We start from the raw sequence: 25127 nt of genomic DNA, 5'->3' as shown, positions 1-25127 counted from the left end.
TCAGAGGCTCGCTTCGAGCTCTCCCCACGGCGAAACCAGATCCTCCAGTCACAACCAAGCTCTGAAGAACCATTGTGGACTCAGCTGTATATGCGCACCAATAATGGGACCTTGGCTTCAGGTCCAAGACTCTATGAACGGCTGTTGCTGAAAGCTTCAATGAACCTCTCGTGCGAGTGCCGAAAGCGACGGCCTGAGCATCTTCGGTACTGTTGATACTCGTGCAAGCACCCTCGCGATGGACAAACAAACGGCAACCGGATCACGATATTTACTCGATCAAATGGGCACAATATCCCACATTTGGTCTAATATTTCAAAAAATAACCCAATCCCAGACTCCATCTGACAGACTAGTCCAAGGCTGCTGCCGCTTACCTTATCGACCGCGAGGCACGATTCGTACAACAAAGTCCCACCTGTACCGATACGAGTTCATCGCTGAGTGGACGGTCGATAGAAAACGAGCGATCAACTCAAGATCCACTTGAGACAACAATATTTGTTTTCTGACTTTGCTGCTTCAGTATAAACACAAACTCTCACTTTTCAAAGTATTTTTGATTGCTCTTTCAGGAATCATGACGACTTTCACGAGGATCGAGGAAAATGCCACCCCTTCTATGAACGTGGATATATCGAAGAGACTCTCAAAAATTAGTCAGTTTCGTTTGTCGAGATGCTGTAGACTGTGTACTAATGAATTGATTAGACGACAATATATATGGAGGCTTTACCGAGTGAGTGCTTTCAGAGCTTGTCTTTTTTGTTGCAAAGCTTTAAATTTGGTCGTGTGCACTCATCAAAGTTGCACTTTGTTGAGCATCTTCGTGTTTAATGAGACGAACCTGTTTGATGTTTCAAGAACGGCCCACAATCTTGCACTTTAAACTTCAAACTTCGAATTTGGATGGGGAAGTCTCCAAGGGCTGCGTACGATTGAGGAGAGGTGTATTTGGATGCGGAATATCCACTCCGGGACCTCTATTCCATGTGACGCATTTCGCAACCAGGAAAATATTTCATGGTGCTTGTTCCCGTTCGAATCTACCGCTCATGACGATGAGATTATGAGGATGTCTTCGCCCGTGGTGGTGAATGGCTCGTTTCAATCTCGAAATCAGTCGCTTAACATTGCAGCCCGATGTCTTCATGAAATTGAGTCTCTATTGAATTTTGAAAGCGCCACGCCTCACTTCTCTCCACCTTCACTCTTCTTACAAACTGACAATCTGGCCTCCATATCCTGCTTAATTTCAAAACGCTCATCTACCACATACACTCTACTTACGCTGTTTTTTCAGACACATGGGACGATGCATCTACGGCGGAATTTATGAACCAGGAAATCCCCTCTCCGATGAGCATGGCTATAGGACCGACGTACTCTCTGCCTTGCGCGAACTCGATATCCCAGTAATACGCTACCCAGGTGGAAATTTCGTCGCCACATACCACTGGCAAGATGGCGTTGGGCCAAAAGAGAATCGACCGTCAAGGCCTGAATTGGCATGGGGTGCCGTAGAGACAAACGAATTCGGTAAATGTTCTCATTCATGTTCATCACAAGTGTAATTACTTATCTGGAGTTTAGGAACTGATGAGTTTATGCATTGGCTCAGTGTATTGAGCGAAGGGAAAGAGAAAAGGGTGGAGCCATATTTTGCATTCAACTTCGGAACAGGGACCATGGAAGAAGCTTTGGCTTGGGTAGAATATTGCAACGGAACAAAAGACACTTACTATGCAAATCTTCGCCGCAAGAATGGACATCCAGAGCCCTATAACGTAAAGTACTGGGCTCTAGGGAACGAGGTACGCCCATCGCCTTTCATTTTATCCAGATGAACATAACTGACAATGCTTCTCATTTAGATGTGGGGACCATGGCAGGTTGGTAAGATTATCACTGTCATCAATCTCAGCCGGATACTAATCAATTTGTAGGCCAAATGACAGCCAACGAATACGCACATAAAGCTACACAATGGGCAAAAGCTTTGAAACTTCTGGATCCGTCACTCTGCCTCATTCTCTGTGGTCAAGAAGGTCTTTCTACCTGGGATTGGACAGTACTCTCCCAATGCATAAAGTTCGTGGACATGCACAGTATCCACATGTATGTTGCTTCTCCCAATCATCCACAAAACGCACTTGCACCACTAGCAGCAGAGAGAGCCATAGAAGCTACAGCTGCGATGATAGACGTAGCGAGGATCGAGAATCGCGTTAGTCCAAAAGTACCACAGACGACAATTTGTTTCGATGAGTGGAACATGTGGGATCCGATCCGAGCTCCTGGTGAAGAAGGAGGCGAAGAATCTTACACCTTATCCGATGCCCTGGGTGTGGCTGTTTGGTTGAATGTATTTGTACGACAAAGTCGTTGGGTAGGAATGGCAAATATTGCGCAGACTGTCAATGTCATTTCTCCTTTGATGACAACGAAAGATGGCATCATGAAACAAACGACTTGGTGGCCGCTCTTGCTCTATTCCAAATACATGAGAGGTTATACGATTGGTGTCCACGTCAGGGGAGGGGCATATGACGGAGAGACTTATCCTCCTTGGCTTCAAGGTACGCTTGCTGAAGGGGCAAGCTGGCTGGACATCTCTGCTTGTATTAGCGAATCTGGGACAGTCACTCTGGCAGTTGTAAATGTCAGCGAGACGAAGGATTTCGAGACAGATATGCAGGGCATCGGAAGCGATATTGAGGTCTTCACCGTGACTGGTGATAATGTCAAGGTCGTGAATACTGAGGGAAATGAAAAGGTTGGTGTAAAAGAAAGTAAATGGGACGGAAAAGGAAGGTTCACATTTGGAAAACATAGTCTGACTATGATGAGATGGAAGACAGGCGAAAATTTTACAGTATTCAAGAGGGAAGAGAAAGCAGTTGACATGAGAACGATGGTGTCTACGGCTAATGACTGGTCATAATCTCTAGACGTTGAATATACTTTGAACTTTTGAATACATACTCACTCTGTCTTACATTGACGGAAACACCCTGCGCTCATACACGCAAGAGCTTCCAACATTCCAAGAACTGAGATAAGAAAGCCTTCGGAAGTGATTCTCAAAGGTAGTTCACCAATGCATTTCAAAACTGACGGGACACTCTAAAACCACTGTTCCACAACGATATCAGAAAATGACTTTCTGGCGGCTTTCCTTGACAGTTATAGTTAACCTCTTTTTTAGGGACAATCTTGTTTATTTACTTAAACACTTTGAGAAATATAGCGTTTTAGGCAGAGGATGGTTCTTCTGCCGTAAGGAGGTGTCCCGTCAGACTTGCAGGCCACCGGTGCTAATGGAAATAATCCAAACCAAGTGATTTAGGAACACAGCACTTCTTTACACAGACTTTGCAACGAAGACGGGCTTGGTGAACACAATGAGCCTGAGATCACTAGGATGTTGAAAAAAAAATTGAGGTAGTAGACAATCCCAAAAAGACAGCCAGGTAGCGGGGAAATATCAACAATATATAACCTTCAAAGAGGGAACAAGGAGCAACATTCTCTCCTGCAGGCAATATTTTATAGCACGTCTATCTACAGGGATCAGCTCTCAACAGCAAGTGCCTTCACGCCGACAAGATTGCCATCTGCAAGTGTCACGACCCAATACTCAAATCTGGTGCTATCTCTCCCAATTCTGTAAACCCTAACATCACTCCCCTTACCCGCTTCCCTGACAGCCTCAACCACGTCTTTGTATTCACCTTGGGTATCCCACTCTCCAATGTCCATAATCGAAACTTCAGAGTCGTTTGGTGAGGGATGGCCTGCAGTTTTGGCAAACGTCGCTACAAATTGTTAGTCTCTGACGAAATATTCAAATTAAGTATCTAAAGAAAACATACCTTCATCCGGCAGCGAGCTTCCTTTGAACTTCAGAACAACCGGTGTGAATTTCTCGTCAGCATCACTTACATACCACGCGTCCTTCGTCGCATCCTGCAGAACCTTTGGAACCTCAACACCAGAATCCACAGCTTTCAGCTCAATCTTTCCACTCTTTCCCTGCGCAACACCTTCATTGGGATCTTGATTCGCTTTGTCAAGAAACGACGCGTAATCCTCGTCTGAAGCCATTTTATGTCCTTTTGCCTCTTCGTTTATCGCAAGATTCGCAGCTGTGCTACTGTAATACTTCTCAGAACTATTCGTGATAGAAAGTCTGTTCGTGCCAAAGAAAGCGGTAGAGATCAACGGGATTCTAATGGAAGAGCTCACGCAGCCAGAGGAACGGGAGCAGCAAGGCCAACCTCCCTTTGCAAAGCCGGTTGTCCACCAGTTCTCGCGCCGTCCAATTCCCCAACTGCCTTGCTTGTTTGTTCGCCCTCCAATTCGCGTCTTTCTTGCGCTGGCAAATCCTCTGCTGGCACGGCAGCTCGAGAAATAGGAGGAGGGCGTGATGAGTTGGCTTCGGCTTCTAAGCCTCGTTCCAAGGTACTTTGGTGGTGCAATGATGGCTGCTCTTGTTGCGGGAGTGGGCTAGATTCCTGGACTCCGTCCGTGGCTCCTGGTGCACGATGACTTATGCCTTGGGCTTCGCGATCCTTGGCAGCTTTCTTTTCTTTCTTCCTTTGTCGGCGTTCTTTAATTTCTTGTGTAAGTGGTGCGACGATAGAAAGAATCAAACCCATAAGTGTCGATCGTTGTCACTATTATGAGTCGTCCAAAGCTTGTTGGAGGGGCTGCTGTACGAAGTTGGAACGTGCGTCTGCTTTGCAGGTTTCCGAATGGGAGGGGTAGGGGTAAATCGGCATAGAATGACGAAATTGGGACTATTTGACAGCTGCTGTTCTTTAGTATGGCGTTTAACTATTGAGGTCAAAAGCAAACTCTGTTGATATGGATGGCATGTGGATGTTCGAGATGGGTCGCTTCAGATAGATTCACACTGACGTCAGTCGTCGCTCAATTCGTTTACAAGAGCTTATTACGAACAGTAGAACCATATACAGGACTACGGGAGGTTCGAAAAAGCAAATTTATAAGCTAATCTTTTACAACGGTATTCATGGATGGTCGTAATTGACATCGGAGTGTGGAAAACTTTCTCGCTTTTTGACATTTCCTTCATTTCATGGAGTCCTAACTACTCATGCCCAATTTATTAGATTGGGTAAACGTCATGAATACAATGTACGATGTGATTTCCCCCATTACACCGAATTGCAAAGCCGAAAAACGAAATGCTATCAACGCCAAATCTACGAAGCTGGAGCAATGTCTTTCTTGAGAGTACCCAAGAATTGGTGCTTCTCTGCTGGAGTTTGGTAAGCTCCGTGACCGAACTTGGAGGAGGTATCAATCCATTTCAAGTCAACCTTCTCCAAAGCCTTTCTTGAGGTGTGAACAAACATAGACTTTCGGAGAGTCATGACACGCTTCTTGACTCCAGGAACGGAACCCTTAACGATAAGGAAGTCGTTCTTAACCTCTCCATAACGGACGAAACCACCCATACTAGATAATTGTCAAAACCTGCAATTGTAAAGGATGAAATTCAACTTACGGGGTGATCTGCTTCTTGGAGTGATCAAATTCGGTAGTGGCGTTACCTTCATCAGTTCCCTTTCCGACACGGTAGATCTTGTGGTTAACAGATGTACGGTGATGGTATCCGTCTTGACCAGCACGGGCAACAGTCCATTGGACGTGAGATGGATGCCATGCACCAATACAGGCGACCTTTCGGAGACCCTTGTGTGTTTTTCTCGGAAGCTTCTTGGTACCCCATCTGCTGGTGACACCAGAGAATCCGTGGCCCTTGGTGACAGCAATGACATCGATCATCTCGTCCTGCTCGAAGATGGAGCTGATCTCAACTGGCTTCTCAAAAAGGCCCTTAGCGAAAGAGACCTTATCCTCAACGCTACCACCGTTGACTTGGATTTCCATCAAGTGTGCCTTCTTTTGCTTCAAAGGAGTTTGGCGGATCTGGGTGTGGGCAAGAACACGGACAACGGAGCAGTACTTGGCGATACGAGCGAACTCACGGTCGATCTCGTTCTTTCCGCTGGCATACTTCTTGGCGTACTTAGTGAAGGCCTTCTTCTTGGACTTATACCAGTTCTTGTAGAATCGGCGCTTGAGCTCGTCGCTCAAGTGCTCAGCCCAAACAGTGGTGAGGGAGCGCAGACCACGTGGAGTCTCGATGTAACCAACTAGACCAACAACGATCACCTAAAATAGATGTTAGCCATTGACTCAATTGCCAAGCGGGCTGCATTGTTCGTACTGGTGGTGTCTCAATGACAGTAACGGCCTCAACAACCTCCTTCTTGTGTGATTTCGCTCCGGGTCTGTCAAGATCGCGGACGATTGTGGTCATACCAGCCTTGTATCCGAGGGTGGCAGTGAGATGGACAGGTTTCTTTGGGTCATCCTTTGGGAAGCTTTCGAGGGAGAATTAGCGGAAAATTCGACTTTTATTTTAGGGCGCAATGGTAATGCGGTACCGACGTATCGCAGTCTCGCAGATATCGACGAAGGATTGGGAGTTTACTTACGACTTGACCTGTGAAGGAGTTAGCAAGCTTTTGTACAAGGGAATTGGCAAATTTGTTACGAACCTTTCCTCTATGGCGGGCAGCTCTCTTGCGTGGCAAGAAAGCCAGCGAACCGTGACGTGGTGCCTCGAATTTCTAAAGATATTAGCATTGCGAATATTGAGTTGAATCCCAAACTTACACGGTGGGACATGATTGATTTGCTAGAGGTTAGTTGTGTCGAGGTTCAAAAAAGTTCTCAAGATTTCGCGAAAGACTTCAACTCCAGTGTGGGTGCGCTAGTAATCCTTAGCCGAGTTATCTACTCACGTGACAACTCTCAACATCCACAACATACAAGGAGATCAGTCAGCGAAAACATAGACAATCGTTGCGTCTAGCGTAAATTGTACAAATTCTCGTGATAGGTAATATAACTAGAAGTGGAGAGATGATTTAGTCAATATAATCGACATGTCAATCTACAATTCTTTCTTTGTTTCATCAGACAATTCCAGACCCTGTGTAAATACTGATGCGAGCAAAAGCGTCTACCTGGTACCTAGGTAGGCTGGTACCGACGCTTAAGTGCGGATTTAATTAATGGTGTAGTCAAAATCTACTGACATGATGATTTGTATCTTGTCCGCAGCGAGTCTTCAGAATACAATATCTCAAAGCCACACCAGCACAAAATTCAAATCCTTTTGCCGAGGGAGTTGTGATCGAGTGTGTTTGAAACAAATGCATAACTAGCTAATAGCAAGTTAGAGTCACACACTAGGACAGCGAGGTGATTGGGTTGTTTTAAAAATTTGTTCAATTCAAAACACCATCATTTCTTACACACGAAGAGAACCGCCACTTCTTTATGAACACCTGCCCCGAATTCTTCGTCCCAAATTTTTCGTACTGGGCATCTGTACAAAACCCAACACTCATCAAGCCACACCCAAATTTACATACCAGAGAAGTTTCATCATAATGATCCCCTTGCACGCCGAAAAATCCACACAATGAAAAAAATTAAGCGGAAGCCTCGACCTTGGGACCTCCATTGACGACACCATTTGTGCCGTGACCATTAACAACAGCAGGCGAAGTTGCCTTCACTTCACCTGAGGTAGAAGCTGGGCCGGAACCGGAACCAGAAACAATTCCACCTTTCTTGTCCTCCTCTCCCGAATCATCGTAATCCTCATCGATGTCCATCTTCCTTGATGCTCGTTCGGGTTCACCAACGGGTGGAGGAGGGGCTTGCGATGTTGGAGGTGGCGGACGTTCCATCCGTTCTCTCTCACGTTCGCGCTCTTCGGCTCCATAGTCCTTAATTGCTGGTGGGGCAGGAGGAGGAGGAAGCTCCTGAACAGGAGTTCGTGGTGTATGGGCGGCTGAGGGTCCACCTTGCATTGATGGAAGGTGAGCTTGAGGTAAAGCATGTGGAGCAGGAGGGTGGTGTGCTGCATCTGACGGGTGATAGTTCTCGTTTGCTCGGCGTTGATCCTCCCGACGCTGGTCTTCCATTCTTCTCTGATCTTCAGCGCGACGTTGATCCTCCATCCGTCGTTGATCATCGGCACGACGAATTTCGGAGGAATTGCGACGGAATGGCTCGCGGGGTGGCGTCGATGGCCTTCGGTGGTGCATGTTATCCATGCGAGCTCTTTCTTCTTCAGAAGCAGGCTTTTTCATCGATGGTTGCTCATCTTCCCACTCACGCATCCGCTTCGGGCCAACAGAAGCAGGTCTATCACTGCTGCGATCTGCAGCAGCTTCTTGAGCCGCCATAGCAGATGGTGGCGGTGGGGCGCCACCTTCAATACCTCCTGGGTTAGAAATATCAGGATGGTGTTGCTGGTACGATTGTGGATGTGGATAACCAGTCTTTGGAGATGGCATTCTACTATTCTCAAGAATCGGTCGGACTTCAGCGCGAGGACTATTGCCTCGACCAAATGGTGGGTGAGGCCCCGGGCCAGCGCCGTTCATCTGATTCGGAGCTGGTGGCAGAGTGGACGAACCGGGACCACCAGGACCATTGTAATTTGGATTGGCGACCCGTGGAGGTGGCTGCGGTGGAGGAGGGCCTTGTTGTTGTTGAGGAGGCGGCTGCTGTTGCTGCTGCTGTTGCTGTGGGGGAGGTGGGGGAGGGCCCTGACCTGGATACGGTCCCAAGGGGTGATGCTCACGTGGAGGAGTACGACGAGACAATGGAGGAGGTCCTGATTGGCCAGGTCCATTTGGACCAAGGCCAGGACCCGGGCCAGCTATGCTAGCCAATCCTCCAGGCGGTCCGGGAGGTCCTCGATCAGCTCCTGGACCTGGGCCAGGATATGGACGCATCTGTTGCTCTTGTCTTGGGCTAGGTCCACGAGCGAGAGGTGGAATTGGGCCAGGGCCACGAGCAGGATCCCTTTGGTCATATGGGTTCGCTGGTTGAGGTGGCGGGTTGATTTCAGCCAGACGACTTCCACCCCAACCATTGGTAGGGTTTGGAGGGCCTGATGCTTGTGCTTGAGGAGCCGAGTTTCCCCATTGAGGACCTGGAGGACCGACGGCACCTGTGGCTTGGTATGCTTGTGGATGAACGTCTTGAGGAAGCGGAGCACTGGTTTGAATGGGTACACCACTGCTCTGACCATTACGTAGCAGCTGTAAGCGAGCTTTGATATGGATGTTTGTTGGATCGAGCTCGGCAGCACGTTGATACGCATCCAAAGCATCGTTGATCTGATTGTTGCAAGATTCGTACTGTAAAACGATTAGCCACTTCTGAAACAAAGGCCCGATGAAGCAAACGGAAGCTCACCAAAGTACCCAAGTCGTACCAGACTTCGGAGATGTACGGGTTCAGGCGTATCGCACGGGAGTAAGCATCGAGCGCATCTCGGTACTGGTTGATCTGGTAATACAGAACGCCAATCGAGCACCAGAAAGTTGGATTCCGACCGTCACGATATACTGCTTGCTGATAGGCTTCATATGCTTTTGGGTATTTCTGCTGTGACATGTAGCATCGGCCAAGTAAGTACCAGCTCTGTGCATCAGCTTGGTCTGCCACGTGTTAGCATGTACCATGATGGACAGGTTCTATTTGGTGAGTCTCACCTGAATTGACGGATTTCTCGAGGTACTCAATGGCACGCTCCTGACTTGTGAAGCTGTTACTCTGTTGATGATGCAACCATCCAAGCTGTTGAAGAACCTTTGCATGATTCGGATCCCGGTCGAGTACTCGTACATAGGCTGACTTTGCATTATCGTACTGTGAAATATTAGAAATATTTCGCGACAATATGGGCGGTTGTCCTTACGTCTTTCTGTTGCTCATGAACATGACCAATCTGGAACCAAATATCCTCCTCGGTCAGTGGGGTGGGTGGAACCGATACAATATATCGGAAGCACTGCCCGCGGTCAGTATCAGGTCAGCACGTGTTTCGAATTACCTACCTCAAGACTTTGTTGGTATTTCTGTTGCTGCTTGTAGATTATACCAAGGCGGAAATAGATCTCATTGGCTTTCTCAAAATCTGGCTGCATGCGCATGACTTGCGAGAAAGCTTCCTCGGCGTGTTCCAATGATCCGTAACGATCATAGAGGATTCCGATCCCGTACCACAATTTTGGTTCCTTTTGAAAATTAGATTTGTCAGTCAGAAAATGCATCATGGAACGAACCTTAGGGTCTCTCAAATGGTATAGTGCTTGTTGATAAGCAGAATATGCCTGCTGGAGATCATCCATCATCAGATAGCAGTGGCCTAAGAATGGTAAGCAAACGAAGAATTGGCTGAATCATTGTGATAGCCTACCAAGACTACCCCAAACATCGCCATTATTGCCATCTAGCTTGAGTATGTTTTGAAGATATTCGACGGCCTTGTGGAATTGTTCTTGTGTTCTGAGAATGCAGCTGATCGCATTCATAGCTGGGATAGAGCGAGGATTCGATCGTAAAGCATGTTCGTAAGCTCCAATCGCTTCATCAAGATGTCCTAGTAATTCGGAGAAGCTCCCTACACAATGTCGTTTAGTCCCACGGCTTGTCTATTTGCGAGTCTAGTACTCACCAATTTGTAGCCACACCGCTTCGTTCATGCTTGCCAGTTGCTGCGCAGCTGGCACCGGGAACGGGCCCTGTTGTTGAGGTCCCATACTTGGAGGTGGAGGACCACCAGGAGGACCATGATGCATTTGCATACCTCCTGGAGGCGATGGGTGATGGCTCGCCATTTCGGTAGCTGATCGTTGAAGTTGGCGACGTGGCGCTGGCGATTATTTCAACGAAGCTGGTCTTGCGCACGAATCGCGTCGCATGCGACAAATGGCTTTACTGATTGCCCTCTCGATAAAGTGATGCTCGATTGAATACCGCGTGGTGTTGAGATAACGAGCATGCAGTAAATCTTAAGGTGCGCGCCGAGGCGAGTCGAGGGGCTTCGTGGTCGTACTGTCGAAGCGTATCGCGCCAAACCTCCACACGCTGGAGATATAAATTAAAGTTTCGAGTCGCAGATATACTCGTGTATTTATATGGATGTTCTATTCGTGCCAAATAGAGACGGGGATCGGAGGCGGTGGTCGCGAAGCCGTTTGGGAGTACCAAAGCTGTCCGATCAGGGTGAGATCAAGATTAGAAGGGAGAGAAGAAGTCGTAGATGGGGAAAATGAACGATCCGCCTTTTACTGGACTAACAGTTCACCTTACCCATTTGTTGCTGGGTTTATTCTTTTGGTGTGCCAGACCTTGCAGAGTGTCCGATTAAAATAAAAAGGCGGGTAAGCCGTCAGACGGGGACGCGCTTATGCTGATCGGGCAGTATTTTCTTCGACCCTTGCGCGGGGGTGTGGTCATTACGAGCACATGCACAAGCATCCATACACGGGAACAAGCGGCGCACCACAGGGGTATCAATTGACAAAATACTTTGATTATTGAAACACAATCTTGTTGATTCAAGTAGTCAACACTTGAACGTAGCTTTCGTCCAGTATCTTAAGTTAATTGACTTTGGTGAGTTCCATAGCAAGATATTTTGCATCTGGTTACCTGGATTGTGACTACCTAGTTCACAGCTCACGGACAATCAGCATCGTCAGGGCCGGCCCGGGAAAGAAAGCTGGGAAATCATATGCTTCTAGTCGATGTAATCTTCTACTTACGCCGGCAAGATCACCAGAGCTTGAAGATTGTCTACGCAAAATTGTGAATCTCATGTCGACATAGTCTCCTTTGCCATATGGAGCGACGTCTTCTAGCCCAAGTTGTCTTCTGGCTGACTCCCGTCCCATCACTGCCGACTTGGCAAGCGAACAACCTTCTGAATCTGTTCCCCTTACTCGAGTTGTAGTGCTGACCACAGAAACTCCAAAGAATCAGTCGAGATATGCGTCGCTTAGAAGATGGAGCTGCACTTTGTTCACTGTATACTGTATACTGTATTGCTCTGGTTAATTTGAAGTAGAGAACAAGATAGATTAACATACCTTGTCCTTTACTGCATTTTGCAATCTCATAAAACATAGCACAACAATCCAGATCATTTGCTAGAGTCATGACTTCTGAAACAACTAAGAAGAGAAGTGCAAGTCCTGGTCTCCTAACTCTAAACCATTAATCGTTGATTTCTAATTCGCCCTGTAATCATTTTAGCGGTCATCTCATTCAAGGTACAGTTGAGAGTCTGGGGTATTTGAGCTTCGAATCCAAAGCCGTACGATTGTTGGCATGAGAATGTCCATAATTTCGCATTTCCCATTATTGGGATTGGTCTTACCTCTATATGTTGATTCAAAGTCTCATCATCGGCAGTTTATCCCCTGCTTTTGCTTCGGCCACCGGCCATGTATGACGATATGCTGATCCCCTTCTGAAGTCCAGCCTCATTTTGGCGCCCCCATCCCGCCGCCGTTCACCTTGGCGGAGCCATTTGGCAGCCTAAGCCGGAAAGGCTTTTCTTCTCCATGTTTAGCACCAACCAGATGTGGTTGGGGTGTTCTCATTATTTTCCCAAGGCGAGGAGCGAGGGAAGAAAAGGCTTCTAGCAAGGTTCCAATGAGGGGGTGGTGAGCCGTTGGTTCAGGACCACAACCAGAAAACGACCAGTGTCACACAAAGGCCACAGCAGACAGGAGACGAGGCGACGCAGGAAACACAAGGAGATCTCCGCCGCCATCCAACTAGTCCTGTGGCTCCCTGGTCGCTGGGTGATATCCTCAGCGCTCTCTCCCGCTTCTGTTTGCGACAGCTCTTTCATTCGAGATGCCTCTGTTATTTTCATCACAATAATCATTCATGACCATCAGCGAAGCCGCGAGTGACGAGTTCCACCTGGTCGATCAACGGCGTTCGAGAAGTCGTCTTCATGCAACTCGCAGCAAGCCAGTTATTGCGGTGCAGGCTAATCAATTCTCTCGTTAATCATCCGCCGTCTAAGCCGAAAAGGGGTATATGTCAGACCCCCTAGCCGTGTCCACGCGCTCTTCTGGAGACCGCAGCAACGAGGCAAGAGAGAGGCGTGAGGCGTGTCTGGGCGGGTGGGCGTTTCTCCTCCCACGCTTGACATGCCGTGAGAAATGATGTGCTGCAGATACGCACGGGAAGAGAAGGGTTGGAACTCGTCTCATTTTTGCTCCACCGCTACCGTAAGTGCCACCTTTTGCTCCCACACAACTTACTTTTTCCTTGCAGGTCGCAGTCGCCCACGAAGGGCTCCAGAAATCAATCAAGCATCCAGTGCAGTCTTGTAGAAATAATCTCGCTGCAGTAGTTGAAATGCGCGCAGCGCCCGTCATCTTTTACCAACCCACACGATCGGTGGTGACGGGGGTGCACTCGAGTCTCGCGTAACCAACGACCAACAGGCAGTCAACAACCCCTTCTTCCGGTTCCAAATGGAGACGATCTCCAAGCGTGAACACGCCCAAGCTCACGGTCCTCCTGAGCTTTTCTAAAAATCGCAGGAGTGAGGCTCACACGGCGCGCCTGCGTCCCGCAAGCAAATCATCTTGACGAGTAACCGGACTCAACAGCATGCTGATTGTAACACTCGCTAGGAAAGTCTTACGGAGTTTGTGGCAACCTTTACCAAGGTTATACGACATGAGTCAGGTCCGGGCGGTAAAAAAGGAAACAGATGCTACCTTAATTCTTTCTAGGGTGCTTCGAATCTTCGATGCGGGGAAAGCGTCTGAGGAAGTGAGATCACGATATCGAGAAAGTTGAAACGTGGACTTGGAGCCAATCAGTAATAGATACGTTCCGCTGGAGAGACATGCACAGATTAATAAAGCACGGTTGAAAGCTTTTCAAGTCTTGATCAACGGATCTTCATCGCCCATGCCACGTAGACGGTATCACGTTTCCTCCTTGATGGCAGACTGACTAAGAGAAGGGGCAAAGGTCGAAGCACGAGATCTAATATAACAAGTTGACGCAGTAGCGGAGTTTCCTTCAAGACTTCCAAGTAAGTAGTATTTACTCGTTTCAGGAATCTAACTGAAAAATATTCTGAGAGGTTATCAACACTCTCATATACCACGAGTATACTCATACAAGACAAGAAGCCTTTAGGTAGAGGCCTGAAAAAGATTGCATTCCCACACGGGTCTTAACATTCTACAAGGCGATGTGGTGTTCCTGTTATTTATTAAGCTTTAACAAAAATACTCCTACCGTTGCCGAACCGCCCAAGCCCAGCAATATCTGTGAGGAGAACGGGTTGCTTTTGCACAACATGTCGTTTCAACAGTTGCAGGTTTCGAAATGTCGCCGGGTCTTTGGATCTCTTGGCAAATGACCATGAAATAGACCACGAGTGTGAGTTCAATAACGACAACCTACGACGGGAGTAAGCGCTATGAGGCGAAGTTCTTTTGCACGAATACAGGATTTCTTATAAGGCACCACACAATAGCTTCATGGAGGCAGCCTTCAGAAGAACTCAGAAGTCAGTTCAACGGCATGACTCCCATATTGCCTTGGCTGTCATACAAGCAACCGAGCGCAGCAGTTCGCTTTCATCCCATCTTGGTCATTTATTGTAACAACGAGCTTGGCTGTCGTCTTCTCCTCTTGTGTGCTCTACTAGCAAGAGATGCATACCTCGAAAGTCATCCACCTGCCAGAATTAAATCAATTTATTTTGGCTCAAGTGCGTCGCAAAATCTGAGCTAATGCAATATCACATCACATCACCTCCGACACCAGCGAATAGTGGCATTATCATCACATCGTTATTACTGTGTTTGTGCCGAAGCGACTCTCGCGTGGCTCTTCGGGTTCAATTCTCTGGGCTTTCCTGGCTTCCTCCCTCTGGACGTGGCACGCTGTGGCTGTCAGAATCGACGCATAAATATTGGACCGTTTGCTGCAGTCCCCTGCTCGCTTCGGCACGGGAAGTGAAACTTGTTTGTCCACCACTTTCAGCCCAGATGCCCCGGTGGATTCAACCGGGGCAGGAGGGTGATTTCGGAGATATATTCACACGTGATATATGTCGTGCAACTGAGCTCCGAATGTTTGTATGACATTGGGAAAAGGGACACGACAAGAGTTCAAAAAATCGGATAGTCGAATATGACTTCGATATGCATCATCAGTCGGCAAGACTTCCGAAATAGAGTTGCAAAGTGCAATCTCCCGTGATGATCCACGTGCCGAAAGGTAGGCAAGAGTTCACGATACTTCAAAGTAGAAGGTGAGAGGCATCTCCGACCATCCTTCAAGGTAAGGTACAGCCTCGAATCTCACTCTATACGACTTGCAGGGCAGCTCCAAACCAACTGGGTACCTAATAACGTAAATGATCCTTCTGTCATCATCCTAACTCTCATGTGGGTCATACACTACCGAAAAGGAATCCCTCCAGATCCAGCCTCAACCACCATGAGAACTTCAACAATACCCGACGTCCATCCAGCTTGGGCTTCAAACGCTCATATGAGTCGAACAGTGGAATTGCAACCGACAAACACGCCATGCGAGAGATGATGGCGGATACTTGCCTTGAATCCAGACACGCAGAGCACACTGCGCCCTCGCTTCAACACAAAGATTACAACATGGTCCGTACCCGTCACACGTCGCACCGAGGATGCATATGTACGCAGTATATATGTCGCCTGCCGAATACATGTACAGTTACAGTAGGGTACATACTGTACAAGTACATACCAAGTACAAGACATGCAAAACGACCCAAGCCTCGTAGGCTTATCTGACCCTGCACCTGCTATGCTCCGAACGATAGCAACCGGAACATATATTTCCTCGCCACACCACAACCACACCCTTTCCTTTCTCCCCTGGCTGCAGGTCAGCGGGGGGATACCTAACCCTCTTTTGTAGACCGAGATTTCGGGCTCCAATGACCAGTGAAGTGACACCTATCTGGCGCCCGTTTGGAGGTCATTAATGATTAATCCCACCAAAGCACACATGTTTGTTGGATGTACAGTACCGGATTTCGCTCAAGCAGGTAACGCCGTTTCATCCCTCGCCCGGCTCATTGTCCATTCTTCGGGTGCACGATCAGATTTCCGCGAGACATGATGTGAGTCGTTCCGTCTTGGTTTGCTTGTGTGGTGAGACATCGAAGAATTCCATTTTCAAAAGGAATGCCATTTCCACGACTCTGGTACCTCCGGTTCAGCAAGCCTCATCGTTCGGTTTTCAGCTTACATTTTCAAAAAGAACTTCTGCGATGATGTTTATTGGCCCTTAATTACCCATTCTCCCCATGGACGATATGAGTGGTGGGTAGGAACACCATATCCATTCAATTCTCTTGGATTTTTAAAGCCTCATTAATTCTAGCTACGACTCGGGAAGTATTATAATTCAATGGAAACCGGAATTTTTCAATGAAATTTACGAGCACTTCCCCCGTGCACCACAGACCACGCAAACCACAAGTTCATATGTGGTAAGCCACATTGATATCAGCCTGGAACCTTTTAAATTGAAAGAACCTTTGACTCGATCCCAGATACAGCGAGACATCTATTGTTCCCATTATCTAATAATTACTACCTCAACCCACCCAGAAAAAGAAGACTTTTCTACACTAGATTTCTTTTTCTAATCCAGATAGCTGCTCAAACATCTTCGAACAGTGCCATGATCCGAAAAAGTGGTCCTTCGAGAGCTCCACTGATTTTCAATTCCTGGAATAAGCACAGCAGTCCATCCAGTCTCTACAACGTAGTGGTATATGTTCTGTACTCCAGATATCTATTTTACTCTAGCCAGATGTTGTCAGACATCAATCTACAGGGTAAGATATAATTCGTTATCCGCAGGGATTTTAGAGGAACATGGAAGAGGGCACACCTGAAGGATGGAACTTGTTGATGTAAATAGCACATTTTCTCGTTATAGTCTAGCGTGCAAGTTCACGATTTGACAGATCGAGAGAATGTTGAGGTATAACACTATAATTTAACAAATATGCTAGTTCCTAGAGTTGACACCATGTCAAAGGTAGATATGCTTTCTCAAACCACGGGTCAAAGCGGATGCATCCATATCACAAGCGCACAGTAAAAGCCTAGTATCAATGATCGCTGTTGGTTCGAACTCAAGTCTATCTAAACCATTCTAATCCACACACATGCATTAATCTTCCAACGCTATCCGCTCATATCCAGGTACTGCGGCTCTCATGGCGCATCACGCTTCCACCATCCCAAAACTATATGCAACTGGTCTCCCAGTCTCGCTTATCGGTATTTGCTCTGTTCCTTGACCTCATGTATGAGTGTGGACTCGACTTCTACATGCCTCGGCGGCAGTAAGTTGGCATACTCGATCGGCACGCCGTGTGGGCGGCATAGACCTGCGGTATGAAGGAGGCGAGGCACTTGCGTGCCCGCTCTGCATTTCGTGGGGCTCGTGAATGTGTTCACCACGTGCAATGTCTTCATCGTCGGAAGTTGATGATGGCAAGCTGCTGCTGATTAGCGACCAAACATTACAATAGCGGGAAAGATGAGTAAACTTACCGAGTTGCCAGCACCATAAGCAAGCTTCTGACCATGAGCATCCCAAGATAGAGAGTATTGGTTCTCATCACCAGCAGAATCTTGAGACATGGGTGTACGCCAGCCCGATTGATCACTCCGAAGCCAACTCGCTTTTGGTGCAACCGGATCGTCGACCTTCCAAATGAAGATTCTATCAGTTGTACCAGCAGCTAGGAATGCACCGTCCGGCGTGAAAGCCAAAGACACGACTGCTGAGCCCATCGTCATCGATCTAGGTTTCGAATCGGTAGAGCGAGCGTTCCACATGCTGATAGCTCCATCCTCGCCACTGGATACTAGGAGTCGTTCTGATTCTTCGCCAACGGCGACAGGGAAAGGCAAAGGCTGCCAGGCTAGAGCGGTAATGTTTCCTTGGTGAGCGTCAAATGATTGACACCGCCCAGTAGGATCCCAGATCTGTTGAATGTTAGTACGTCCATGAACAACATCTTCTGCAGCACTTACATCAATGGTACCCGTCTCGCTAGCTGTAGCCAACAACTCAGACCGCCAGTCGTATGTAATTTTCGCAATAGAATGGCCTTCTCGGGTTTCGAACTTTCTTGATGGCGAAATGACAGACTCTACGCAATGCAGTCCTTGAAGTAAGTCTCCGCCACTGATCACAAACTCCTCATTCGAGGTCCACACAGCATCGAGTACCTGTTCGTGCAGGTTGTGCTGAGGTAAAATATATTTAATAGCCTCATCGTTGGTCGGGCTCATAATGGTGACGACAGTCTCAGTCCCTCCTTTATCTGGTGATATCGACAGACATGCTGTGTTTGAAGGGTTCCACCGAAGACATATGATTGGCGACTCGAACGTATTAAATGAAGCAAATGGTGAGCCTTCAACCGTCCAGAAGTCGATTTTTGCGGTTCCATCATCAACAGGTTCACTTGATACTGCTAAACTTGCTCCATCGCTGGACCATGCGAGTCCCGTGACAGTCGTCGTAGGCGAGGCGCTGCCAGGCAATAAGCTGTGATGAGGTTGAAATTGAGGCTTTCCCCCCTGCGCATCTGGCTCTGAATCGGCCGCCGTACGCTCAAGGGTCCACATGCGTGCTAGTGCATCGGTACCCGCAGCTGCCAAGATCTTTGGATCTCGCGGGTTCCACTCGCACTGCAACAAAACCGCATTTCTCGAGGCCTGGTCGTCTGACAGTTCGAGGAAGACCGTTTCTGTCGAGAGTTCGTTGACTTTGTCAATCTGTGTGCCCTGTTCAGGACCAACTGTGGCCACAACGGGAGATGGCAGCTGCTCCGGCGACGGATATGCGTGCTCGTCGCCGTTCTGCTCCTCATCTACTTCCATAGCATTAGCATCAAAGCCATTTTCGTAGCCATTGCTCAGACGTGGTCGCTTGGGAGGCGGACCATTGCTCATAGCAGGCTGTTCGTTGTCGATTTGTCGTTTTCGGACATTTTCGAAATCCTCGTCGTCAGCTGGTGCTGCCGAAGTTGACGATGTTGGCGTTAAGGGACCAAAAAACCCGGTCACCGCTACCGCATCGCCTTCGGCGGTTACCTGTGCAATGCATCAGCATTGAATGAAATTACTAACATCATTAGCAATTCATTGAAGACGTGACATACCTCTGCAAGTTCTCTGTCGATTGCAGTGTACACCAGGCCTCTGTTGAGGAGGACTACTAGTGCATGATTCGGTACGTGGGGCGCACATGAGAGTGACTGCGGATCTTGGACGTTCCACTCCTTTTGGAGGCGGACAGCAGTCTCTTGATAACCTGATGAAATTGCTGTTAGGATAGAAAAGGGGGAAGGAAGGACAACATCTCCTGTCGAGATGAGATGGGTTGTACACGCACCTGAATCTATGAGGTATCTGTGAGCAACAATTGCCGTTAGCGAAAAGCACCTCATCACTCCACGTTCGTCCTGTACCTGAATTCCACGCAGGCGGATCACGGGGAGAATCACGTACCTCCAGATCATGTAATTGACTCGATCCGAGTCGAGCGACTCCTTCGTCATGGTTGCGGTGCGCGTACCGATGCAGATGGTGGTCTTGCGGGTGAGGGCCTGGGGATATCGTGGGTTGAGGAGGTGCAGCTGTATTGTTGTATGTGTGAAGGTTTTGGATGTGGAATGAAGAACCAGGTGTCGGATGGTAGGTCGGTGTCGGTAGAGGAGGACGCCAAAACAGACACCCACCCAGGAGCCCACACCCGAGATTCTCAGGCAAAGGAACAGCAGAGAGCAGTTATTGACCAGCGATGGTGCGGGATGAGATGTGGAGACTTTCCAGCAGGACCAGCACGCTCCAGATTATAGTAGGCGAGCACAGGACTGGGACTGGGAGGTTTGGGGATGCAGGGCAGGCGCCGGAGGCGAGAGGACAAGAGGCTGCTTGGTGCTGCTGGTGCTGCTGTTTGGGCTGTTTGTTGCTGCGAGTGCGAGAGCCAGATGAGACTGCAGTCCACTAAGTCCAGTGCCCACAGTGACCAGTCGAGCAACGGACCGGGGTAAAGGAGGACGTTCCAGGGCCTTTTCGAGCGTTGATTCGTGGTGGTGATTGGCCAGACAGGGCTGAATTTGCGTGAACGGCGCTGTGGTGGAAGGGTGGAAGGGTGGAGGACGGCGCGCGGTGGTGCATGTGGTACAGAACTCCGTACTGATTTAAAGTGGATGCAGATGTGTGGGTAGGGCCCGAGAGGGGGACGAACCCAAGCCAAGCTACCCGCGAAGCGTCAACAGAACTTGACCTTGATAATTCGAAATGCACCAATCTGTACAGCACGCTGGGGAGAGATGATCTGGCGATCACGAAGGTACCCCGTTGGATGATATTTTGATCCTGCTGCTCTGCTTCTGCAAGTGCTCGATGGCCCTCAGGGCTGTTCTGGCTTTTGCCCTGCGTGTGTAATGCTGCTGCTTGGATGGGTGGAACGGGACTCTTCCCTTTTTAGCCCCGACCAGGAGATCGACGCAGTGCAAAGGCGCTACCGGGCCTGTCGAGGCGTCCGATCTGCCAGTCTGGCAACCAAACAAAAATCCCGGGGCCCGCAGCGTCGAAATGCTGGAGAATCTGCCAATGACACCACGGGGGCCTGGCGGGGGTATATATTCAGACCTGCCGGCGGTGACAACGTTGACAACGTTGACAGCTGCAACAGCTTAACCTGCGGAGATATGATTGCTGTTGATGATGATCTAAGGATGCCGTTTTCACGATCATGTCCTGCTTAGTCTGCAGACAGACTCACAGAGGTTGCACGTCGTAGTCGTACGGAACGGGAGCGGAGAGTTTGAATTCGGGTTTCTGGTTGAGGTGCTGGATCAGGGAAGGACTACAAAGCGTGGCGTTTCGCTGGACTCGGCTGTGATGACGGCTTTGTGTTATATTTGTGTGTCTGGTGAATCACAATCCAGCCCGCTACTGCGACGAACAGTCAAGTGAGACTGTGAGACGGAATCGTGTGCTGCGAAGAAGATGTGGAGACGGGCGGTTGAGTGGTGGTGCCAGTACAGTAGAACATGCGGCGACGGTGCAACCGTTTGAGATATTCGCAACGCGCGGGAATAGAGATATATGGATATGGAGTCTTGCTCGTAGGTTTCGAACTTAGTAGAAGTGTACGACGAATACTCGTACCGTCATCTCAACTCTGCCTCTGCCCCTTCTGTCGGTGGGTGGTCGATTGATTGCGAATGAAACCGACATGGTTGTGACGAGCCTGGCTTGGCTCCGATGGCCCCAAAGGTTTTAGCCACATGGAAAAATAGAAATCGTCCCTGTTGGGACGTGTCACCCAAACGAGGAAAGCGGAGCGCAATCGAAGCTTAAACTCAAATCACGTGGTATTAAGGAACCTCGGCTGGATACTTTATCTGAGCCAAGCGCCGGCATATTTGGATATTTGAAGACTCTGTTACGGATCGTGAATCCTGCAGTCAAATAGACGCGACAACCAATTCCATCTCGCTCCTAATTTTGGTGTCAGTCTGCGGGTAATGGAAATCATAGCTTCCAATGTTCCAGAACCACCAGAACGGAGCGCCCCGTTCAACTTCCGTCACCTGCGGCTGCAGCGACCATGCATGCCCCTATTGGCCTCAGGTGTGAACTATGATCTGGCCAATGCACGACGACCGACTGTTTCGGGAAGTGTCAACATTTCTCTATTGAAACTTTTAGAGGGAGCGCCGTAGTAGACAAAGGATTTCGCTCGACATCCGCACCCACGACACCATGCCTACAAGGCTTAACATCCCTCCGATAACTCGAATTGTCCTCGGTGTGTTGATCTTCCAGTCGCTGCTGAGCGGTGCGATCCGCTATCGACAATGGTCTGGGAATAGCGACGTGGTCGTCCCTTACCTAGCGCTGATACCACAGCTTTCCCTGATATATCCGTGGACCTTCTTGACGACTACTCTGGTGGAAAATAACATATTTACATTTGCGATCGCGGGGGTGACGATATTCTACGGAGGCAGATACTTGGAGAGAGCTTGGTCGGGCAAGGAATTCGTCAAATTCCTGGTTGTCGCATCCTTGGTGCCGAATCTTTTGTGCTTCGGAACTCTGGTGTTTTTATTTGCTGTCACTGGAAACGTCGATTGGACGTAAGTAGCCAGCTTGTAAAAGTTATAGCACATTACTAACGGTTCCTCAGATTGACCTCCGTAAATGGCAGCATTCCGCTCCAGATAGCTTTCTTAGTCGCCTTCTCGCAACTCCTACCTTCCCATACGGTTACTCTTTTCAAGGGCATTGTTTCCCTGCGAGTGCCTCGATTTCCTCTCATCCACATCATCACAATATTCGCACTATCGCTTACACCCCTCCTAAGCTCCGCATCCCTACTGTTAGCAATCAATGGCTTCTTCGTTTCATGGACATACCTCCGATTCTACAAATCTGCGTTTGCAGACCTCGAGGCTCAACAATCAACGCCTCTACGAGGTGACGCGAGCGAAACCTTTGCGTTCGCGGAATTCTTTCCAGATCCCGTAAAACCAATCATCGCGGGGATCTCAGACCAAATTTACACGATTCTCGTATCATTCAAAATATGCACTCCCTTTTCGGCGGCAGATGTGTCTGCATCTAGGGGCGAGACGATAGTACAAAGAGGAACACCAGGAAGTGCTAGGGCGGAAGCAGAGAGAAGGAGAGCATTAGCATTGAAAGCGTTGGATCAAAGATTACATGCCGCGACAGCCGCAACATCAAAACCAAAACCTCCCCCACCAGCAACGGGACCTAGTGTACAAATACAGCCTCAGCCACATGTTGAGACATCAGGGTCAATGCTGGGGGAAACAAGCTATGTACCAGACCATGAGGGGGATAAACAGTGAAGTTCTGCGTCGGGAGCCTTAGGAAAGCGTTAGTCGCGCGACTGTCTGACTAGAAATATGAGCTTGTTTGGAGATAGGTTTGGCGCCGTTTGAATTTACAAACACTGGGGAACGGGGCGCTTGCAGCTATTGTCCTTTGTATATCAATATTCATGATACCCAATTTCTATCTCAGAACTGTTGTATAGCATTTCCCGGATCCGCGCTACTTGAATATCCTATTGTATGCCTCGTGTGTATAGGACTTTTGACTTGGCTGAAAATCTTACATTTTACGTCTATTGTAACATTTCTGATGTAGTGAGAGGGCTGGTTTAAAAAAGCCTTCAATTGCATTTATACTAGATATTCTGAATACTGCTCCTTACGGGAGCCTCTCGAGCTTTAATATTTCTATAAAATAATTCCCATCCGTGTCTTCGACTTAACAACTGTACCAGGCTTGTACTCCGTCATCTTTAACCTCCAACCAGTCATAGCGTCAAAACTTCATATTCGTATTTCGGAACCTTGGATTTTAAGACAAGATCTACTTGAAGATCAACACGAGAATCTAAATATTTGTGAGCGTCCCGGGTTTTGATGATGGGAGATGCATGACAATGTAACTTATTCAAGGGTTGAGTTTATGATGAATGAAATGGCAGTCTCCAGTAGGGTATTAGTGTTTCGTTCTCGGTGAAGTAATTTGTGAGTTGGCTACACTGATAGATGAAAATAATGGAAATTGTTATGTGTTGTGGTCAAAGGCAAGTCTACTCACCTCGCACAATTAATCCTTTCCCTTACTAAACTCCTTTTTGGATAACTCCTTTCGTTGTTCCTGATATTTCGGCGGTATAATTGTTGTTCCCATCGAACCTAGATCCGAAATTTGTGGCTTTGGACTTAAAGATTTCACATTCTACTGATGCTAGATAGGCAGGCTCACCATATCTTATGGACAAAAAAACGCAAAGTGAAACATGTAGAATGATATGTAACTTTTACCCCATATATCCTGAGACCAATCAATTAGCTACAAGGTGTGGTAATAGCACCAACTTGAAAGAGGGATCTTCTGTGGCTTCTTGCGAACTTGTGTATAAGTACTATTGTGTCCCAGTCGGTAGTTGGAGGAGAGGATCAAGTGCAGTAAAGTTTTCGTTCAAATTAACTATGAAGGAGTAATTTTGTCAGCAGTTCTGGGATACTCACCTTAATCAAATGATTTCGTGCTGTTGTGTAATACAGAAATTTGTGGCAACTAGCTTTAGAGGGAGAAGGTTGTTGGACAAGTTTGACATGCGTGGTTTAGGTATGTGAGAGAGTGAGAGATCATAAGCTCAGTTTGATTGAGGTCTATATTCTGCATTTCTTGAATAACGTACTGACAACATTTTTTTGACAATCAAAACTCATACTTTGTTATGAAATACTGCTGAGTACAAAGAGCACTCTGCCATGTCATCCATCTTCTTGAGCGCCCTATGCTGGGATGGAAATTGAAGAATAGTGATAAAAAAGGCTCCTGAATTCTAACTACCAAGAATGAGGGTATGAAGGTTCAGTAGATCCTGCTGCCGTAGGATTCGTCAGAAATAGAAGGGCACGAGTACCAGTACTGGAATCAGGATAGCGGTATCCTCTCTAATTCGAGCAATCGTTACAAAGTCCTCTTCACCTCCATGGCATCTTCGCTTGAAATATGCAAAACTGCAGTCGCCAACCATGGATTTTGCAAATAATATGTCAATGTTAAGTGGGAGATTTATGTGCTAACATTAACAGAATTCATATTGACAATGGTCAATCCTACCGCCTGATAGTCAAAACTATAAGGACACTGAGATGTTGTGCAGAATGAGATATCATGAGCAACTCACTCTGTGCAAACACTTGACCTAGATGGGAAAGGGGAGAAGAAGAGGTTCTGCTGGAGACCTATCTACCATCTCTGTGATTCTTGCATGAAGAAACAGCCAATATGCTAGTCTCATTGCGACAGAATGCCAAAGGTTCTCCCACCAGGTGCATGTTGATAAAGTCAAACTTCGTTTTAGGATGAGATCTCGGATGAGATCTAGGATGCTCACTTGAGCGTTGATTGAAAACCAATAAAGTGGATATCAATATCGTGCTTGTAAATGCAAAGCCGTTGTACGGACATCCGATGCGCCAAAGGAGGATGATGCTTGAAACTTTTCAGATCTGAAATTTAATGGAAACCAATTGTGGAATTCTTGATGGGATGGAGACATTGGATGAACAAGT

The 25127-nt window shown here is 47.8% G+C and overlaps 6 protein-coding genes across 6 annotated transcripts; 2 read left to right on the top strand and 4 right to left on the bottom strand.

Moving 5' to 3' along the window:
* Positions 1-581: 581 nt before the first annotated feature.
* GLAREA_03639 ((Trans)glycosidase) lies at positions 582-2945 on the top strand (the record flags this gene model as incomplete). The annotated part of the gene is made up of 6 exons (XM_008083892.1): positions 582-660; positions 713-740; positions 1305-1540; positions 1595-1815; positions 1876-1897; positions 1948-2945. The coding sequence occupies 6 exons, from the start codon at positions 582-584 to the stop codon at positions 2943-2945; spliced, it is 1584 nt and encodes a 527-aa protein (XP_008082083.1).
* Positions 2946-3574: 629 nt separating this feature from the next.
* GLAREA_03638 (uncharacterized protein) lies at positions 3575-4662 on the bottom strand (the record flags this gene model as incomplete). Its single annotated transcript, XM_008083891.1, has 3 exons — positions 3575-3819; positions 3877-4157; positions 4250-4662. 3 exons carry the CDS (start codon positions 4660-4662, stop codon positions 3575-3577), a joined length of 939 nt encoding a protein of 312 aa, XP_008082082.1.
* Positions 4663-5232: 570 nt separating this feature from the next.
* GLAREA_03637 (Translation protein) lies at positions 5233-6727 on the bottom strand (the record flags this gene model as incomplete). Its single annotated transcript, XM_008083890.1, has 6 exons — positions 5233-5488; positions 5538-6208; positions 6264-6420; positions 6535-6542; positions 6598-6669; positions 6716-6727. The coding sequence occupies 6 exons, from the start codon at positions 6725-6727 to the stop codon at positions 5233-5235; spliced, it is 1176 nt and encodes a 391-aa protein (XP_008082081.1).
* An 812-nt stretch (positions 6728-7539) lies between these two features.
* On the bottom strand, positions 7540-10749 carry GLAREA_03636 (TPR-like protein; the record flags this gene model as incomplete). The annotated part of the gene is made up of 8 exons (XM_008083889.1): positions 7540-9264; positions 9323-9567; positions 9622-9778; positions 9828-9920; positions 9967-10146; positions 10195-10277; positions 10329-10532; positions 10587-10749. The coding sequence occupies 8 exons, from the start codon at positions 10747-10749 to the stop codon at positions 7540-7542; spliced, it is 2850 nt and encodes a 949-aa protein (XP_008082080.1).
* A 6689-nt stretch (positions 10750-17438) lies between these two features.
* Positions 17439-19541, bottom strand: GLAREA_03635 (Putative isomerase YbhE; the record flags this gene model as incomplete). Its single annotated transcript, XM_008083888.1, has 5 exons — positions 17439-17465; positions 17521-17958; positions 18007-19074; positions 19143-19392; positions 19492-19541. 5 exons carry the CDS (start codon positions 19539-19541, stop codon positions 17439-17441), a joined length of 1833 nt encoding a protein of 610 aa, XP_008082079.1.
* Positions 19542-21759: 2218 nt separating this feature from the next.
* Positions 21760-22874, top strand: GLAREA_03634 (Rhomboid-like protein; the record flags this gene model as incomplete). Its single annotated transcript, XM_008083887.1, has 2 exons — positions 21760-22136; positions 22187-22874. 2 exons carry the CDS (start codon positions 21760-21762, stop codon positions 22872-22874), a joined length of 1065 nt encoding a protein of 354 aa, XP_008082078.1.
* Positions 22875-25127: the final 2253 nt, after the last annotated feature.

This window comes from Glarea lozoyensis (genome assembly GCF_000409485.1).
Source record: "Glarea lozoyensis ATCC 20868 chromosome Unknown GLAREA2, whole genome shotgun sequence".
NCBI classification, from domain to species: Eukaryota; Fungi; Ascomycota; class Leotiomycetes; order Helotiales; family Helotiaceae; genus Glarea; species Glarea lozoyensis.
This window is presented reverse-complemented; position numbering and strand designations above follow the sequence as displayed.